Raw genomic sequence first — 21,359 nt, forward strand, 5'->3', positions numbered from 1 at the left:
TGTAGTCTTCTATATGTTGTTGAGCTACAACTCCCATTGTTTCTGACCATGGGCCATGCCAGCTGGGTCTGATGAGAGTGAAAGTCCAACAACACCTAGAGGGCCATAGGTTCCTCAAACTTCATTTAGGATGTCATCTGAATGTGGCCAATCTGAAGTATCACCTTGTATTTTTATATGCTAGCAACATCAGCATCTTGAAACACTGTAATATAGAAACTGTTTTAACAAATTACAAACTCAGCCAAAACATAAACTCAATCATCATGCAAGATCTGCAGTTGAATAGGGAATTGTATATTATGATTATGATTATTTCTAAATTCAAACACTAAATTCAGTTCAACTCATAATACAGTTAATGCATTTCCTTCAGAATACACATTTCTTTCCTTTCCTATATATTCCAGGTGATTTGGATTATTACTGGCTTGATCCTGCCACGTGGCACAGTAGGGAGACATCTCCTATTAGCTCGGTAAGAAATATGCCAAATTGGTCTATTGGATTAAATTAAAATAGCTGATTATTTTTTATTATCATTATGGTGTTGGTTGGTTCTTAACATGATAATATGAAAAAAAACCTGTGACATAGTTGTTTTTATGAATAATCCATAAAACATCTTTAATAGATAGGATATTTTTTGTAAAAAATCTGCTCCTTCATCCATTACATAAACTTAGTTGAAAAATATATGTTAAACCATAGGGAGTTGTGTACTTTGTCTTGGATCGTAAGTGTGCCTTCCATTCTAAGTACTATGCTGGAGATAGCAAAGAGTTTAAATAACCAGCATAGGCAACATGCAGTCCATTGATAACTATAAAAATAGATGCCCAACAAATTTATTACATCAGAAAAAGAGTGTGGCTGTTTTACAGACTTGTATGCATAAACAGGAATTTGCTTCTCCTTGTTTGTTTATTTTTAATAGCATCCTGTAACGTGGCAACCATCTAAAGAGGGAGATCGCCTAATTGGCCGTGTTATTCTCAACAAGAGAACAACTATGCCAAAAGAGTCAGGTGCATTGCTGGGACTCAAAGTAAGTACTGTGGAGGTTAGGCTGTAAATTTATTCCAATATATTTTAGACGTTGGCTGTGGCCTCTGTGAGAGAACTAAGTGATGGTGGTGTCTCCTCCTCAGGGTACTAATCTTATCTTTGGTTTTTGGACTTTGTGGTAGGAAAAGAGGAAAAGGATGCTGAGCCAGTCCACACCTTCCCAAATATGAAAATAGAATCATGAGCCATTGAAATATATTTGGTACTTCTGCCCCTTTAATGTCTGGGGCAGGGGCCTGACATAGATATAATTTGCATTTCTGACCTTTCTCTTTCTCCCAGTGAATTCCTAATATAGACAGATGAATTCCAAACTCCTTTCCAGATAGGGGAACATCTCCCTTCATTAAGAACACTGAAAGGTTTCCTGTGCTCGAATCCTGCTTGCTGTTTTCTCACAGGCATCTGTTTGGCCACTGTGAGAACAGGATGATGGACTAGCATGAGCCATTGGCCTGGTCCAGCAGGCTTTCCTAACGTTCATAATACATGTTTTGACCTAGAACCTGTTTAAGTATTAATATGAATATGAGAGCTTTTAGAAATATAGTTTTGCATGTATAAGGCCTCTGAACCTTACATAAAATATCACTTCAGCAAGGACTATTTTAACTTTGAACTTGTGTGGCCTGTGTGTAAACATTCTGGTCAGCAAGTCGTGATAGGTAACTTGCAGCTGTCTATTGCATTAAATAATTTTTCATTGCATTCCTTAAAATGTAATTCACTGTATTCTGAAAACTGACTCTTTTTCCCCACCCACTCAGGTTGTAGGAGGAAAAATGACTGATTTAGGACGACTTGGTGCCTTCATTACCAAAGTAAAGAAAGGTAGCTTGGCTGATGTGGTGGGACATCTAAGAGCAGGTAACTCAGCCACTGAATTATTATTATTTTGATGTTGTGAAAATAGCACTGCTGTTGTGTTTTGTGCTGCATTTACAGCAGGAACGCAGAACTTTTTCAGGACTACATTTCCCCATAAACCTTCTGGGGGCCAGAGCTGGGTGGGGGCAGAGGCCAAAGCAGGCAGAGCCACAGATTTGACCCTTATGTACTATGTACAGTGGGCTACCTTCCAGTCATGCAAAAGTCAGAGGTTCTTACATCTACAGGCAACACACACCACTCCCCAGCCTTCATCTAGGCCAGGGGTCAGCAAACTTTTTCAGCAGGGAAAAATGAATTCCTATGCCCCACAAATAACCCAGAGATGCATTTTAAATAAAAGCACACATTCTTGGCAGGGGGTTGCACTGGATGGCCCTTGTGGTCTCTTCCAACTCTATGATTCTATGAAAAACACCAGGCAAGTCCCACAAATAACCCAGAGATGCATTTTAAATAAAATGACACATTCTACTCATGTAAAAACAAGAGAGGCCTAGAGTGCTGCATTTCATCTCCAGATGTGAAGTTCCCTATCCCAAATTAAAGTTTGCAATAAAACATTTCAGTCTAATGTGATGGTAGCAATATATTGATAATCACTATCTTTACTGTCTGTAATAATGTGCAGCTTGCCCTTAGAAGCAGCTATTTATATATGGTGAAAATAAAAAAAGCATTATATTCATATATAGAATTGGAAGGACTTCCTTATATATGCATTAAATATTTAATAACAGGCTTAATTTTTAAAATACCATTTAAATATTTAATGTTGACATTATTATCAAATTGCTTACTTGAACAAAAATGGGCCCTAAATGAATCCACCCAGTTGAGTGCAATGATCCCCATGAAAAGAAGCACCTTTAGATTGCACACTTGACACCCTCTGCTTAAGTGAACATGGGAGTCTGAAAATAAATGGATACATGCAGTACTTCTGCATCTGCAGATCTGCCTTGGGGGGGGGGGCGGAGGTATGCTAGTGCCTGGGCTCCCCATTCTGTGTTAGGCGGACAGAAACTTCAGAATACAGAAGGAAATCGTCTTCGGTGCAGTAAAGGACTCCTTAAAGAAAATGATGGGAAGTGATGAAAATTGGGGGCTTTGCAATTTTTTGGGATCTGTGGATTTTATTTCCATATAGATAGCTCAGTTGGTAGCACATGAGACTCTTAATCTCAGGGTTTGAGCACCATGTTGGGTGAAAGATTCCTGCACTGCAAGAAGTTGGACTAGGTGATCCTCAAGGTCCCTTCCAACTCTACATTTCTGTGATTCTGCGATTGTTTTTGTATTCAGGGTGTTAGCAGAGTACACTGTGTACAAAATGAACTAAACTAAGCTTTGACATGAGGATCGCCAAACAGCAGTCTGTTTGGCATGAAAAAGAGCCAGGGCTCTTTGAGCAGCCTCTTTGAACATTGAAACCCCTTAAGATAGTGTTGGTGTTTGACTGGCCACTTGGAGGAGCTTACTTCTGTCTACATGCATTGGCCAGGAAGGTGCTTCTCATAGAATCATGGAAGTGTAGAGTCAGAAAAGACCCCAAGGGTCATTTTATACAACCCCCTGCAATGCAGGAATCTCCTGTCTGGCCAGCATATGAAGAGGTCACTAACATATGTTACACAGAAGATGGATTCTGTAGCAAATTTAGTTTTGCACAATTGAAATGGATTAAAGTGCTCTGGCACAATAAACCCACTTAATAAAGAGCCAGACATTTTATGATAGGGAAAGTGATGAGAAAATGCACTAGAAAAAATGAGATAATGTTCAATTGATGGAAAGTCATATAACCTTATTGCTACTAAACAGGATGAATGCTCAATAGTGGGTGTTGTACAATAATAATAATAATAATAATAATAATAATAATAATAATAATACCCCACCCATCTGGCTGGATTTCCCTAGCCATTCTGGGCGGCTTCCAACAAAAGATTAAAAATACATTAAAATATCAGTCATTAAAAACTTCCGTAAACAGGGCTGCCTTCAGATGTATAACCTGTGCATAAACAAATCAGAATGGATGCTAAATAAAGAGCAGGCACTGTATAACTTCTGCACAAGCTTTCTGCAAACTTATCAGGATGAATATTCAATAAACTGGCCATCTGTAAGCCTGGAAAAGAAAACTTTTTTGGGGGTGGAGGTATTTGTGTGTGCTTGAAAGTGATATGAAAGGCAGGAGGAAACCTCCCTTGTGTTTACATTTAAGGTGATGAAGTTCTAGAATGGAATGGCAAACCGCTTCCTGGAGCTACAAACGAAGAAGTTTACAACATTATTTTAGAATCAAAATCAGAACCTCAAGTTGAAATTATTGTTTCAAGGCCTATTGGGTAAGGTTCAAATCATTCATTTTGTAAATGCACAGTGTTACATGTGGAATCTTGCCCCCCCCCACGCCTGTCATAACTATGTAAGCATTTCTCTGTGTGACTGTCTATGCCAGGCATGTCAAACCTGCGGCCCTCCAGATGTTTTGGCCTACAACTCCCATGATCCCTAGCTAGCAGGACCAGTGGTTGGGGAAGATGGGAATTGTAGTCCAAAACATCTGGAGGGCCGCAGGCTTGACATGCCTGGTCTATGCACACACACACACACACACACACACACACACACACATTTCCCCTCTCAATTCTCTCTCTCTCTCTCTCTCTCTCTTTCTCTCTCTCTCTCTCTCACACACACACACACACACACAGAGACATACACTTTTCAGACATTTCGCAGGAGAAAGTAAAGGAGATGGGTTAATTTGGAGGGCTCCCCCAACCCATGCCACCATTTCAATCTCCTTTTAATTTGTGGAAGGCAAATGTCTGCCAGAGGAGCCTTTTGTATTCATGAACTCCCACCCCCCAACACTCATGTTAGAATCCTGATTTTCCATGAATGCAAAAGGCTTCATTTTGCAGCTTGTCTCCTTTCACAAGCTGGAAGGTGATGAGATTAGTGACAGAAGGGGAACAAAGCTTGCATGCTTATCCTCACCGGATGTCTACTTTCCCCTACATTAGGAATGCCGGAAGAGGGCTATTGTTGCCATAATATATGCACATAGTTATTTTAAGAATAAATAAAACGGAAAAGGGCTGAAGGGGTGCAAACACTGTTAAGTGGATTGACCTCTTGAGAAAACCACATTGTGCAGGGATCTGCGGCGTTTTAAGAGTTGTAGCTAAAACTATAAATATAAGGGGGAGGGATAGGGGAGGGATTTTTTTAAATGATTATTGGACACAGTTTCCACAGGTGTTACAACATTCTCCTTCATATTTTGCTAAAGCTGTGTAATCACACAAATATTGCAGCCACGAGGCCAGACAAGGCAAAACAAAAACAAAAAACCGTTTACCACACTACTTTGGATTAATTTCTTCATACATGTTACATTTATTTACGTGTCATGTTTATTTATATAAAAGTGGGTTTCTGTGGCATTACTGTGGCACAGACAACAGTTTCCTGGATTCTGAGCAACCCACAATGCTTCTTTGTTTATGTGTGAGAGTATTCAAGGCCTGTGTGCAGAAAGTGGCTTGCCCATATCATGCAGCTTAAAGCTATTGAACAAGTCCCTATGCACCATATCTGGATAACATTCACACATGCTATGCCTAAGACCCCTGGCAAGGTCTAGCAAATCTCATGCTGCCAGGGGACTTTATAGATTCTGGTGAATTCCTAGCATAAAATTATGGTAAATCCCCAACCAAATGTAAAACTAAAATATGTGGATGAAGGTAAAAATTATTGTGATAAACAATCAAAACTGCTCAAGGGCAAACAAAATCTTTTCGGACTGAGAGCCACTAATAGGAAGCATGTTTTGCTGTTTCAGTGGCTAATGTATACAAATCTGTAACATGATCCTATACATCAGAGGTGGGAAACCTTTGGCCCTCCAGATGTTGCTAACTACAGCTTCCATCATCACTTACCATTGGTTAGGCTTCCTGAGGCTGACAGGAGTTATAATTCAGCAACATCTAGAGGGCTAAATGTTCTCCACATCTGCTGTACAATGTCCATTCAGAAGTAAATCCTACTGAGTTCAAGGGTGCTTACTCCCAGGTAACTGTGTTTAGAATTGCAGCCCTATTTAGGGATATATCAGTTTCCATGTGTATTGTATTATATATCAGTTTCCACGTGTATTGTATTTCCATGTGTATATGCATTTATTATTATTTTTTACCTTTTCCATATTTTCTTTGCCCCCCCTTTGTTATTGTTAGTTTTTTTCATAGGCTTCATTCAGCAAACTCCTTGAGACGCGTGTATAAAAACTTCTAGTGAGTTACACAATCTGTGTCATTTTCAAAAAGGGGGAAAGTCAGAATCACTAGCTGTAGATAGCTGTCAACGTTCTGTTCTCCAACATATTTCCCTTTGTTGTGTGATTTTACAAATATTGTGGAACATCCAACTGCAATAGTAACCTGATAGTGTGTTCATATTGAAGTTGCTGCCTGTGTTGTAATCATTGTCAAAACCAAATGTACATTAGTGATAAGTCCCTTAGGATCATCAAGTTCTATTGTAAATCCCAGCTTTACTAATGGAAAAAAAGGAAATTAGGAAGGAGGAGGGAAGAGTTTCATGAATGGGGTGTGGGATTTTGTTATACTTACCTTACTTTTGAGGTGGCCAAAATCTTCTGTGAATGTCCTTTCTTTCATTCTACAAATCATCACTCTGGTGCTGGAATTTTCAGCCTTCCTAGGTGTCTGTAACTCAAGAAACTCTCAGGTGGGCTTTCCTGTAAGCATGGGAATGTGGAGAGACTGCATACACTCCTCCTGATAGATTGTTGTTTTTGTTGTTAAATGTGATCTTTTCACTTTTAAAGAAATCAGTGCAGGGAGGGGTTTTTTTTAAAATGGATTTTTTTGCTGAAACAAAATCAGCAAGTGCTCCATTCCCAGGGGCTTGGCAACCTCCCTGGCTTCCCACACTTTAGCTAAAGCCTAGATGATGGTGTCATAAAGCATCACTCCCTGTAGGGCTTTCTCAGATCAGGAAATACAGGCACCCAGGGAGGCTGCAGACTACTAGAGAAATGTGCAATGGAAAGAAACACACACAGTGCCCTCATCTCCCTCACCATAATTAAGTAAGCTCAGCCCTGTGCCATCAGAATTCTAAAGAAAATTGAAAGACATTGTAAAGCATCCTGGGAATGGAGAAGGAAGATGAAGCCTCTTTTGCCAAAACAGAGGATAGGTTTTGGCATAGCACTATGAGAGAAAAGTTAAAGTAAAAACAACAATATATCTAACAAAGATGTTTCAAAGACCTGTAAGTGTGGGATTTTTCAGGGGCATGAGTGAAAATCTGAGGGAAATTATTGTTGAAAATTAAGTCATTACCTCCCTCTAAAATTAGCCCATGTGTTTGTTTTGTAGAGAAGCTGTTCAGGTTTTTCTAATTTTTCTATACCTATTTTAGTGACATTCCAAGGATTCCCGAGACTTCTCATCCTCCACTAGAATCTAGTGAGTATTTTCTTTGTTCTTGCTTATGCTTAGATTGACAGAAAATTATTTAGAAGAATTTATGCAGCATTGTGCAGTCTGTTAGCACAATCTTTGTCTTGAACGACTTTTGATTTTTGATACCACTGGGTTCAGTCCACAAAATGTTGATGCTGATATGCCTACACTTTCAATGGTGAGAACACTCAAATGTCATCACCTGAACAGATTGTTTGAATTCACTTCCAGTTTAGACAAGAAACTAGCTAGATTGTTTCTCCTGTGGTGTGGTAAAACTCCACATAAAAATGAAGCTTTGAGGGAAAAAGTTTTTCCGTGAGAAAATGTAACTTAGGGTCTTCCTGTGCCATCATTTCCCTGAACTGCAAATGTCTATTAACTTTCACTCCAGGTTGTGTTTCAGTTGCAAAAACTGAAGAACATTCAACATCTGTTGGGTGGTATATAGTTGCACAATCATAACAGGCCCATAAGAGGCCGTAATCCATTTTTCCTGCATGTGCCACATGAATGTGAATTTTAGGGTGATAGCCAATGTTAGTTCTCAGCCCATCAATTTCAATAAGTTTACTCAGAGTACAACTTAGTTGAATATCACTCTTAGTGCTATTATTCTCTGAACATCTCTAGCATTCCACTACCAACTTTATTTCTGATTAACAAATGGTGACAATAGTACTCTGTTCCCACATCTTATTTATTTATGAGTCAAATTTTGGCCGAAAAATGACCCCAAGGTAACTTACATTTTGCAAACCTTTTATTTTAAAGTTTAGATAAAATCTTTGACACCTATATCACTCTCCAAATTTTAGCAAATAATGTCTTTTTTTTTATTACTATACTCTACCGAGTATGTTCTCCCCCATAGCGAGATTATCTGTCTCCTTGATATTGGATGGAATATTGACATTGAAAATAGCCTCGGGATTATTATTTGACTGACCAAGTGGAAAGGCTGTCAGTTTTCTTATTTTGTTTTTGCATCTGCTCAAAATCAAATGTTTTGTTGAAAATCCAATATTTAATGACATTTATCAGAATTTTCAAATGTTTATTCTTCTTCCCTTTCCTGCTCCTCTTTTTTCTGTCATTTTCCTTTCTATAACTATTTGAAAATAAATACATGTGCAGCTATGGAAAATGGGCTACAAAGGGAAGGTACTTTGTTTCTTTTATCATCACCATCATTGCTGTTGTTATTTTGGCGAAGACTCTTTTGTCACCCTCCCCTCATTTATTTCGAAAGAGAATCTTCTTTCTCATGTTGATGAATAGTCAACCCATTGGTATTGGCATCTCAGAGTAGTTGGTTCAGTGTGTGCAATGCTACATGTTAAAAGTAGCAGCAGTAATGAAATTGTTTTTGGTGTATCTTGCATTAAACTGCTGTCTCTTCCCCCTCACATTCTCTCCCCCCCCCAACAATCCTTACAGGCTCTAGTTCATTTGAATCTCAAAAAATGGAACGGCCGTCAATTTCTGTTATTTCCCCTACTAGTCCTGGAGCCCTAAAAGATGCTCCACAGGTCCTGCCTGGGCAGCTCTCTGTAAGTACAAAATGGCGTTCACCAGCAGCACATTTCGTTTGCTGTTTTTGTTCAGGTATAGGTTACAAAACTGAGCAGATTAGGAGGAAAATGTCAGTGAAAATTTCAGCCTTTCCTTTTTGTGGTTTTTTTTTTTTTTGACGTCTGTGCAGCCTAAATTGTATGCAGAAAATGTTTTTATTGACATTTTGGAAGCAATGCTTTTGTATGAATGTTCATCACTAGATCATCCAGTGGTGACTTGGATGCATGCATAGGCTATCCCAGTTATAACACCACACGTACAACTTCCACATTACCTCCTGTCTTCTTGATTTCTCCACATTTGATTGCTTTGATGTCAGATGTGTGAACTGACTCAATGAAAAAACCTCCACGTATAGCAGGGCTGGTTCTACAATGCAGCAAGCTGTAGGAGGGTAGATGAAGGCAAGAACTGGTGCAGCAAGACTTTGGCCCTAGTAATGGGTGGGGGGGTCATTTCAGGCAGCAAAATGTACTGGTCTGGCATAGCATATTTTCACATGCAAGTCATCCCTTGATATAACAGCCATCAAGCGATGAACATGCATTAATAAGAATATAATAAGAGTTCTCCAGGATCAAACAAAAGGTCTGTTTAAGTTTGACATCCTGTTTCCCACATCGGTCAAGCAGATGCCTTTGGGCAGCTGGCAAGTAGAGGCTGAAGACCACTGCCCTCTCCTGTTGTTGCTCCTCAGCAGCTACTGGTCAGTGGCATCCAGGTTACCTGAAAGATCTCCTCATTTTATCCTCTTTAGAGGTCTTGCGCTTCAATCAACCGCTTAGGCTGGCAGAATTTGCATTACAACAGATGCCACATAATACCTGTTCCACTTTTGTAAGAATTGAAACTCCCTGCCTATTGATATCAAGCAGGCCCTTTCAATGTACTCTATTCCATGCTGGGTAAAAACCTTATTGTATAGACAAGCCTACCCAGATGTTCACACATGCTTTTCAATTGTCTTTTAAATCTGCAAACTCTCTATACTGCACCTGTTACAAGGGGGGAGACTGCTGTCTGTTTTAGCTTTTCGTTGATCTTAATTACTGTGTTTTATATCATACCTGCCCTGTAAACTGTCCAGGGATATAGCCATCATTACTATGCACCATTAACAGGCTCATCCTCTATGTCTAACCCTCTTTAAGGCATCTAAGCTTGTGACCGCCACTAGTTTCCTTTGGTATTGAATTCCATAAATTAATTAAATGCTATGGAAAGAAATACTTTTGTCTGTCCCGAATCTCCTGACCATCAGTTTCAGTGGATCATTCCCAATATCTTACTAATTAATCAAGTATATTGTGGCTAGGCTTAAGGGAGGAGTGGATATTTAAATTTACAATACTGTATTTTACTTTTGCCATTTTAAAATGAGCATATTTTTACCCCAGCTCAAGTCTTAAGGATCTGATTGGATACGAATCCAAATGAATGCATTTTCTGGACTGACAAGTTGCAATTATTTTATAATATTTTAGGTAAAGCTTTGGTATGATAAAGTCGGGCATCAGTTAATAGTGAATGTTCTTCAAGCAACAGACCTGCCACCCAGAATAGATGGACGCCCGAGAAATCCTTATGTAAAAATGTATTTCCTTCCGGACAGAAGGTAGCTTTTTAAATAAAAAACATGCTCTACTGAAAAAAATAGTTTGAAATAATATATTGCTATATGTTTATATGCTTTTCTAAAAGAGCAATGAAAAATCCATCTATGAATGGCCCTATATTTAGATTTTTTATTTTGGTATGAGCTTTCGTGTGCATGCACACTTCTTCTTCTTTTCTTTTTTTTTTTTTTTTTTTACTTCGATCCAGACCAACACGGCTACCTACCTGTAACCTATATTTAGAGTAATTTACTCCAGTCTCATGACTGTTCTAAGGACCATCTTTGAATAAGGGTTAATACCATGAACTGTACAGTGGTACTTCTGGTTAAGAACTTAATTCGTTCCGCAGTTCCATTCTTAACCTGAAACTGTTCTTAACCTGAAACACCACTTTAGCTAATGGGGCATCCTGCTGCCACCGGAGCACGATTTCTGGTCTCGCCCTGAAGCAAAGTTCTTAACCTGAGGTACTATTTCTAGGTTAGCGGAGTTTGTAACCTGAAGCGTTTGTAACCTGAGGTACCACTGTATCTTTTATTGGGGGAGCAGTCAGAATCCTTTTCGATGGAAGGGATTTGTAGGAAAAGAAACTTTCCGCGATGGAAAGTTATCCTGGCCCAAGAAAAGAATATTCACCAAACCACATCTTCTCTTCCAATGTTATCCTCCCCCTTCTCCTCTTCAACCTTATTGGTAGAGCTGATTTTTTCCATTTATCTGTCCCTTCCCCATTAAATGTGTGTGTGTGTGTGTGTGTGTGTGTGTGTGTGTGTGTGTGTGTGTGTGTGTGTAGATAGATAGATAGATAGATAGATGATAGATAGATAGATAGATAGATAGATGATAGATAGATACAAAATACAGTAAAAGTATTTTTGTCCAATCCTTGGTCTTTTATTTTGAGTGCAACTTTTGTACCAAACACTCAACCCGTGGCTTGTGTTACTGATAATTCATTCACTAAATGGACTTGGGGTAATGGATAACTCTCATAATGGCTTGGTTCATTTGCCTGCCCCTTAGTCCTTCCACTCGCCTAGGGGCTGAAACTCAGTGGTCCAGCATCTACTTTGATTACAGAAGGCCCCAGATCCAAGCCTTGGTATTTCCAGGTAGGGTTGGGGGAGAACCCTGTCTGATGATCTGGAGAGAAGCTGCCAGTCAATGTATACAAGGCTGAGCTAGATAAACCAGTGGTCAGACTCATTATAAGGCAGCTTCCTATGTTTATAGTTGCTGGACAACCTAAATGTCCCCTTTCAGCCCTTTTGACTGCTGAGTGTTCTTGGCCTGGCAGCACTGCTCTGTGGCTGAGAAACAAGGCCACCAGCATAATAAATATGGTAGTCGTAGGGAGTGAGTCAGAGGCCTTGCTTTCTGCATTGTGATTTACAACAACATTTTGTTTTTTGTTTGTTTGTTTCAGTGATAAGAGTAAGAGGAGGACCAAAACGGTAAAGAAAAGCTTAGAACCAAAATGGAACCAAACTTTTCTCTATTCCCACGTGCACCGTAGAGATTTTAGAGAACGGATGTTGGAGATCACGGTCTGGGATCAGCCCAGAGTGCAAGAAGAAGAAAGCGACTTTCTTGGGGAGGTGAATGCACATACGTTGGCACTGCAAACTACTTCTATTTTAGACATGTGACAGGATCTCCAGAGCATTTTGTTTTCTGTTGATGAAGCTTGCTACCTTTCCCCATAGATCCTTATAGAGCTGGAGACAGCACTTTTAGATGATGAACCACATTGGTATACGCTGCAGACGCATGATGAATCCTCACTACCTCTGCCTCAGCCATCACCTTTCATGCCAAGGAGACATGCCCATGGTGGAGAAAGCTCTAGCAAAAAATTACAAAGTAGGTCCACGACTCCTTTTTCTTTTCGGCTAGTTTGTTATGATAACAAAGGCGTACTAACACGTGTTAGAACATGTAAGCAGCTGCCAGGTTCTGGAGTTTTACTTGAATAAGAATGGGTGTGAAAATTTCAGCTTGGATCCTAAGATAAGTTTAGGACGTTCACAGAAGAAAGGTTTTGTCACCGCTGCAGCCATCTGCATCTAGGGATGGGGAAGAAATTGAGTTCAGTTCACATTTAAAGACGAATCTACCTTATTACCACTTTCTGAAACTGTGCTTTAGCTGAGATTCCAGCATTACTGGGGGTTGGACTAGATTACTTTTGGGATACCTTCAGACTCTACCATTCTATGATTCTGTGATTTTATGCAAACCGAAACATCACTGTGCTTTGAAATTTGCTCTTCTCTGAATTTTGCAGTAAAGTTTTCCAGCCAAGAAACGTGTACAAAAATGCATCTGCAGGCATTAAGTGCATCCAACTCACACATGGTCACCGACTCGTGATCACAAGTCCTTATCTTAAGAATGAAAAAGCAAGAAACTGAGAGAAACCAATTAACAGATTCACTGATCCCGTTTTGTGACCAACCAGAAGCCTCTCCTGAACTATGTGGGACGTGTACAGGGGGCTGCTGGGGGAGACCCTCTAGAGCAACCTTGTGTCTCCAGATATTGTTGGACTACAACTCCCATCATCCCTGACCACTGGTTCTGCTAGCTAGGGATGATGGGAGTTATAGTCCAACAACATCTGGAGATACAAGGTAGAAAAAGGCTTCTCCGGAGTGTCTTTTTGGATGTTCACAGGTGCTACAAGGTGAGGGGAAGAAACTTTCCACCCACAGCAAAAGTTCTCTTACCTTAGGATCCAAGCATTGATAAACAACAGCACTGAGCAGCATACACTCCCTCCGTGAGCTTTACCGTTTCCATATTACTTCACTAAACTTATGCCAACTTGGTGGCGGTCATCTTCAGTCCAATTTATTTCTAAAGCAATTTCACTGTATTCACCAAGTGGGGTCCTGTAAATGTCACTGGAAGATTAGGACATTTGATTCTCGGCTGTTGGCACTAATATTCAATATATAGCTCTAGCTACTGCATTTGTGGCAATGTATTTGAAACTCTGTACGTACTAAGTTTTAAAGTCCAACAAAAGGTCCGGGTTCCTTTGACTTTTAAACAACTTTCAGGACCTTCACTAGCTCAGAAAATGTGTACATTTAATGGGAGTGGGGAACTCAACAGAGTTCAAGAAAAGAAGTCCATGAAAAGCTGAACTTTCAAGCCCTACATGGTTCTTTATCAGCTAGAAACACTTGATTTCAGGCATGGAATGTAGGTTGGGTATGGGTTATGAGAGGCCCCTACCAGTCACATGAACCAGGGGAAGGCGGGCTTACATACAAGTTGCTGGAAACTACAAGAGCGGAGTGCTTTTTGTGATTGGTCCCTGCTTGCAGGCTTCCTGTGGGCATCTGGTTGGCCACTGTGAGAAAGGGATGCTCAATGAGATGGGCCTGTTCCAGCATGTTATTAACAGCCTCTGACACAATATGGTGACCATTGCTGGATAATATGAACCCACAACTTTATGGATCATTTTAGTAAGACAATGTTGCACTGGTATGTGAGGCAGAGCTGTCAAGTTCTGTCCCTCGTGGCAGGCATTTAATTTAACTTTTCCACAGCTATGCAAGTTACTGTTTGCACTGCTGTAGTTAATGTCAGCCTACTCATCCAGGCTGGCACAATTTTTCTATTTCAACAGAACTTGCAGTAAGTATATTTGGGACTGGTGCCATTACCCAGGTACTATGTCTCCTTTCTGAGCCATTTTACAATAGTTTTTTTTAATATATATATATATATATAATCTAACCTTGTTTTAAAATATGAATGCATCCCATATTTGACTCTCCATAATGACAAGAATCTTTACTTAAACTTATTTCTGCCCTTTACAAAAGAACCAAGTATACAGGTATCTATTTGCCTTACTGTTGCACAGGATCTCAGCGAATCAGTGATAGTGACATCTCAGATTATGATGTTGATGATGGTATTGGAGTAGTTCCTTCAGGTGCGTGGGTGAAGAGCATGGTCCTACATCCTTTGCTTTTGCTTCTCCCTTCCCCCTTCCAGTTTGGTTTTTCTAGAGTTTTCAAAGACGATGAATTGGGAGATTATGTTTTCTAGAAAGTAGTTTGATTCTTTATTCCATGGTGAACCTTTTTTTAAAAAAAACCTGTATTGTGTATTAATTGCATCTATGTATTATGCATTAATAAGAAATATTTATATCCTGCCTTTCTACTGCATTTTACAGTACTCATGGTTCCTTACAGCAGTTTAAAACACAATAAAACCCAGCAAAAAATCAATCAGACAAACAATAATAAAAAGCAACAGTGGCATGGCAATCTTGATATTTCTCTTCGTACAGCTAATAAAATTGTGGATATTCCAAGGGTAGAGGCTGCTCTTTGAAGCTATTTTTCTGTGCATAAGAAAAAATGTAATTAAAATGTCTAGCTGAAACATATTGTCCATTGATGCATTTGCTCTTGCTTGTATCTTAGACAGGTTCACCATGGAATATATAGAAAATGCATGACTGTATATTAAGTGCATGAAGCATGGCTATATCTTTTATAATTCTCATAAGCACTCAAAAGTTATCATTATCCAAAATGTGTGCATAGAGGGAGACTCTCAGTTGTTACACAGAGACAAAGCTAAAAATTGCTCAACAGTGCTGCACATTCTGAGAATATTTCTCCTGCTGCCAATCACCTGCCTGAACAAGAAAAGCAGCTTGAATTGTTAAAATATTTTGGTGATCAGCTGCAGTACTAATTTTCAAAAGCCTTCCATCTTTACTATGGTTTTCTAGTATTGTGGCCAATTTAATCTTGACTAATATATACTTTTTTGAACATGACAAGTCAAGTATGATGTAGTTTGCCTGTGACTACAAACTCATTTTAATATTACTTACAAGAGTTGCTAATCACATTAAAGATGGCAGTGAAGTTCTCTTTAACTAGTGATTCAAGAAGGATGACAAAAATAGTAACTTAGGCCATTTTTGGCCATTTTTCTAGAACAGTACTTGAGCACAACTGCATAAATTACCCCATTAGCTTCAACAGCGGGACCTGAAAAATTTGAGTGTTGTTTAATATTTTACTGACTGAGTACCAGTGCCCCTAGGGAGTTTAATAGTGACTTTTAATGAAAGAAATGTACAGTTTCCTTTTTCTGTACTTAGGTTTTCTATGTATGTGTGTGAATCCTTGGTTGTCTCCAAGATAAGAATGCGGTTCAATTAATGTCAGAGTAATTGAAACTTTGGGAGGATGTCCCTCCCGCCCTGGTCATTCTCTGCAAGTTTTCTACACACAACACACTGCATCTTCCATTCCACATAGCTGCTGTCACACAAAAATTACAAGAGAGGTGCATGCCATATGCTTTGGATGTAGACATCTTCAGAATGGTTCCCTGTAATCTCCTTTGTTTCCTGCCTCAAATCTGAAGTCCCCTACAGATCCTTCATGTAGCTTTTCTTCTAACTAAAGGGGGCTGATTTAAGGAGCTTGAGCTGCTGCTTTCTTGTCATGCTATCAACTTGGTCTGAGGCACTTCATTTAATACAGGGGTAGTCCATGTGGGGGACCCCCCCCCAGATACCGCTAACCTCTAACACCCATCATCACTGCCTTTTGGTCAAGCTGCGAGGGGCTGATGGGAGTCATAGTTAAATAACACCTGGAGGGCGCCATATTGCTAATCCCTGATTTAAAATAACTGGCCTTTTTTCTCTTGGTAAAGTTGACTATTGAATGGGGCCCCTTTCATCTTCTGGAAGAAGAGGGTTTTCTGTGCAGTTCAGCGGTGGGTGGGTGCCCCCCTCCCCCACAGGAAGACAAAATGTTACTTTCAGTATTAAACTATGGGTGGGTTTTACTACCTAAATAGAAAGTATAATCTGTGTTTGCCTTCGGCTCTTAGCTAATAAAAATAATTTTTTTAACTTGATGGCATATGGGTACCTTTCTCTTAGACTTGGTTCTTTTTGCCTATCCAGCTTCGTCCTGTGGTGTTGGGCCTCTGGCTAACAATAATTAGTAGTGACATCTTTATGTTTCCTTGAATGTAAAGCAAGTTCTGTGGATCATTTTATATGAAGCAACGTTGGGTCAAATGACTTGTTTACCATACTCATGTCAGCAGATAATTTAAATGAAACTGAAGCAGAGGCTTCAATTCTAAAACAATTTACTCATAAGCAATTCCATAGACTGGATGAATTGAATAAATCGGTTTGTTTCAGTATTGCAGCCACAGATGCATAGATTTCATTTAAAAAGACTGAAGAGCTGAAAAAGTGACACTTGTGGCAAATAATACTTTGTAGGTATTATTTCTGCTCCTATTCACTTTCTCACCTTTGGGAATTTTGCAGTCTTGCACGTAAATTCTCCTGTTTGTATGTCTGTACCTTTCCCCCCATATTCGCATTACATTTAAATATAATGCTAATTGTTAGCCCTGATTGCATGACATTTCAGGATTTTCACAAGTTGCACAACTCTGAAAATCTTGTAATCAATAAAGAGATGTTTTCCTGAAAAGACTAGTCCAGATATGAACACTTGCCATTTCTGACCTGAACTAACTTCATTTTGTTGCACTTCTACCAGTAGGCTATAGGTCTAGCACTAGAGAAAGTAAATCTACAACGTTAACTGTGCCAGAACAGCAAAGAACAACCCATCATCGTTCACGATCTGTATCTCCTCACCGTGGTGACGATCAGGGCAGGACCCGTTCTCGTTTACCAAATGTGCCATTACAGAGGTAGGCTTCAAAATATAGCTGCTTTCATCATCAACCCACATTGGGCAGACTCCAGCCAAAGCCGAGCACTTTTTAGTTCCATTTATTATAGTCGGGTTTTGTGCTTAAGACTCTCCCACTCAAATCAAGATAACTTTGAAAAGGGCTTAACTTTGGCCGGATTGTCTCCATTGTGATTAAAGATATGTGAAGGTGATGTTTTCCTTGGGCAGCAGCACATGAAACCCTTGCATGGCTACTTCCACACTACGACAACTGCCTCTAGGATGAGCCATGTGTCTGTCATGCAGAGGCTCCTTGCTTAATTGTGCAGCTGTCTTAAGGAAGTACTAAGTGTTGAGTTTTCCTTAGTGAGTTTGTGGTGAATGTGAAAGCATAACAGAAAGAAAAGCAGCTCTTTAGTCTAAAAAGATGACTATATTAAGAGATAAATGGGCATTTCAGTTTAAGCGACCAATGATATTTTCCTCATTTTCATGGAACAAAGGAGATCTCTAGGGTAGCCAGACAAAGAAGACCCTGTGCTCTGCCTTGTAGTTTTGAAAATAAAATGGATAAGGAAGAATGGAAAGAAGTGAGCTGCTGAGGAAGGGAGATGTTTAGGTATGTTTTCATACCCTGGTGAAAATGAGAGGGAATAGTTTGACAGGTGGCAGAGGGAGCCAACCTGGTGCCCTCCAGATGTTGGCTTATGACTCTTATAAACTATAGTTGGCATGACCATTAGTCAGGGATTATGGAAGTTATAGTCCAACAACATTTGAAAGACACAATGTTGACTATCCCTTGTACAGAAGAGGAGGGAGAGCATGTCAAAACAAAAGGAAGTAGGAAATAACTTGGCAATATTCCAGTGAAGTTGGATATTATGGAAGACAAATCCTTAAAGGAAAGGGGTGTGGGTGACAGAAGAGAACTGGACTCTGATCTTTACCAGCATATTGGGGAGCTAAGGAGAGAGACAACAATAGATTATAATTCAGATTAAAAAAATAAACAGGAAGTTCTGCTGCCTATCAGTTTCTTTTAGGGCAAATGCTATTTGATATTGTAGACTACTCTCTTTTTTATAATATAAATCAGTGTGAGCATCTATAGTCTTCTAGCAACTATAAGAAAATCCACACAAACCATCACATTTAGCTGGATTTGTGTTGTAGCGTACCTAATACTAGGTTTCCAAACACGACAGGTTTCTCCAGACCACTGTGAAGCAATCCTGTATCACAAATCAAAGAAATGACTACACAAGGGGATATTTTGTATAGCTCACTAAGCTCTGTATTAATATTAACTATTAATTACTACTAATTACTCTTAAGTGACAGCTTAGTATTTGCAAGATATAGGCTTGAATTTTCCCCTCTCACCTTTCCTAAAAAACATCTTTAAGAAGTCAGTTGTCACAACTTCCATCCTTTCTCCTCCTTGTCTCCCACCTTGTTTACTCATAAGTCACAAACACTGCAGACAGATAGTCTGTGTCACTATGAAAAGCAAGGGCATACACCAGCCACCATGAACATGGTGTATGGGTGTTGATGTTTTTATGCATGCATCCACAGAGGCCAGTTTGATGTAGTGGATAGAGTGTTGGACTTAGACTGAGACTGAGAATTCCCACTTAGCTGTCAAAGTTCTTTGGATTGCCTTGCATCATTCCCTGTCTGTCAGCCTAACCTGTGCCACAGGATTGTGGAAAGTAAACTGGGTGACTTGGTGGGGCAGGAAGAATAAACACCTCCTGAACTCTTGGGGGGAAGCACAGAATAAAAAGGAAATAAATGTATTCTAACGGGCTGGTTCCCACAGGAACAGGAAGAAATACATTGTTATTGCCTGTAATACCTGGCATATAAGGCTAACCATAGCATAAAATGAGGCTTTGTATAGTTCTTTTGGTATAGTAACTGAAGGGGATTTATAGTTTCTTTATCCAGATGATTAGGCTGTCCAGAAACAGCAGCTCGGTTATTTTCTTAACGCCATAGAACACAGTAGAGAATGAAAATTGCTAACCAGGCAGGAATATAATTTCCTGCTCATGGTTCTTTCTATGCTCAAAATCAGGCAAAGATATGATTTCCCTCTCACAGTTCTTTCTGGCAATGTGGATTTTTTGCATCGCTTTTTGGGTATTCCTCCATTGGTGTTGGGGCGGGGAGGACTTGCTTCCAATTCATCCACCTTGACCATTCCTGTTAAATGTCTGGGAAACCTTGATTAAACAGTGATAAGAAAAAACACATGTGTGCTTCTATGAACATTTCCAGGAGTTTAGATGAAATTCATCAAATGAGAAGATCACGTTCTCCAACTAGACACCATGATGCCTCCCGAAGCCCAGTTGACCGCAGGTCCAGAGATATGGATAGTCAGTATTTGTCAGATCAAGAAAGGTATGTTTGCCACTTTAAGAGTGTGAATCTGTGCATTTTAAAACATTTTTTTTTGCTGGTGTTGAAATGTGCTTTATACTGTCTAGAACTACGAGCTTTATATTGTCTGGACTACGAGGTGGGAAATAGTCTGATAGTAATCAAATGAGAAGCAAAGCATTATTCTAACCAGTAGTGGAGTCTCATTAAAAATAATTGATTTTATGTTCACAGTGCAAATATGGTGAGTAGCTTTTTTTTTAAAAGACAAAACTGGAATGTTGCTTCATTTAGTAAGAGCTTTGTTCTTGTGACTTAGCACTTGCAAAAGTAAATTTTGATTCTGTTGCAAACGTTACCATGGCCTAGGGTGGTTAATGTTGTTGAACCATTTTAATTCCATGAGGACAAAGATGTTATTGCAGATATAGAAAGATCACACATTTCTATAATGCAGTAAGTTGCATCTATTTGAGGTGCTGTGCCTTCCTATGCCAACCATATCTACTAGTCAAATTGTGTACTGTATGTCCCAATGATTCCTTTCATTCTTCAGTGATACAGAGCATAGCGTAGCTATACATTCTGCTCTGACCATTCAGAACTAGAAGCTGCCAACTTTGAGGATATAGACAGCTGTGTTAATTGTCTCTCACCCGTGGTGGAATTCGGGATGGGGACAATGTCTCGCTTACCTAGGTATTTTATAGCAGGGGCAGTATCTACCCATTTACTTGTGCTAGATTGCCAGAATTTAACTTTTTACTTGTGCTAGATTGCCAGAATTTAACTTTTCACTTGTGTTAACAAATAAGTATTTCGAAAATTATCTTGCAGGTTTTTTAAACCTTATTTTAATCAAAAGATTACATGCACACAGACCCACACCCTGGCTATCGTAGACCTCAGAATGATCCAGTTTAGAAGCAGGAGCAGGGAGTTGAATGTTGACTTGCGAGGAATTCGACACAATGTGTTGGGTGCCTCATATCATTCATGGGGGCCAACATCCATCTTGAGTTCAAATTTAACCCTTGGTTATCACTGAAATTAGACAAATGGTTTCATTGTCTTTCCACTCATCCAAATTTGGATCTTGGTTCTTCTTCAGTATAGCTCGCTTCTCCTTTATTGCTGTAAATTCTGTAGAATGTTTTCTATTGTCTCCATCCTCCATTATTTGTATGTTAGGGTGGTCCAGAGTTATAATTCTGTGGACATAGTGTGGTATAGGTATATGCTGGCACATTTGTAGTTAATCAGGCAGGACACGGAGGCTCAGTCAGTCATAAAGATTACCAGACACTTCAAACACACCTCAGCTTCCTACTCTCACATTCACGGTTGTTCCCTCGCTATCTCACTCTTCCTTTCATGTTTCCTATGAAAACATACAGCACCCATGATATCCACATACAGTCCTAACTTTCCCTTCTAAACTGGAGACAGTGCTTTCTCATTCACTTCTCCTGTCACAGGCTGGCTGGGTGAGATGGCAAATGTTGCTGCAGCTTAAAAAAAAAGTCATTGAGACCAGTTCAAAAGTCACTCAGACCAAAGTCCAACTGGCAGCA

The 21,359-nt window shown here is 39.5% G+C and overlaps 1 protein-coding gene across 22 annotated transcripts in view; it reads left to right on the forward strand.

The window, feature by feature from the left end:
- Window positions 1-21,359, forward strand: part of RIMS1 (regulating synaptic membrane exocytosis 1) — a 225,102-nt gene that overhangs the window by 113,966 nt on the left and 89,777 nt on the right. For 15 of the 22 annotated variants that reach the window (XM_060272539.1, XM_060272523.1, XM_060272532.1 and 12 more), the window contains 12 exons: window positions 411-478; window positions 938-1,048; window positions 1,836-1,935; window positions 4,187-4,310; window positions 7,429-7,475; window positions 8,913-9,025; window positions 10,535-10,665; window positions 12,096-12,267; window positions 12,376-12,532; window positions 14,553-14,624; window positions 17,251-17,407; window positions 19,681-19,806. In XM_060272539.1, coding sequence (XP_060128522.1) covers window positions 411-478; window positions 938-1,048; window positions 1,836-1,935; window positions 4,187-4,310; window positions 7,429-7,475; window positions 8,913-9,025; window positions 10,535-10,665; window positions 12,096-12,267; window positions 12,376-12,532; window positions 14,553-14,624; window positions 17,251-17,407; window positions 19,681-19,806 — 1,378 coding nt within the window. The remainder of the gene's footprint in view (window positions 1-410; window positions 479-937; window positions 1,049-1,835; window positions 1,936-4,186; window positions 4,311-7,428; window positions 7,476-8,912; window positions 9,026-10,534; window positions 10,666-12,095; window positions 12,268-12,375; window positions 12,533-14,552; window positions 14,625-17,250; window positions 17,408-19,680; window positions 19,807-21,359) is intronic. The other 7 variants (XM_060272533.1, XM_060272535.1, XM_060272522.1 and 4 more) reach the window with 2 other exon arrangements.

Source organism: Zootoca vivipara, chromosome 3 (genome assembly GCF_963506605.1).
Source record: "Zootoca vivipara chromosome 3, rZooViv1.1, whole genome shotgun sequence".
Classification (NCBI taxonomy): domain Eukaryota; kingdom Metazoa; phylum Chordata; class Lepidosauria; order Squamata; family Lacertidae; genus Zootoca; species Zootoca vivipara.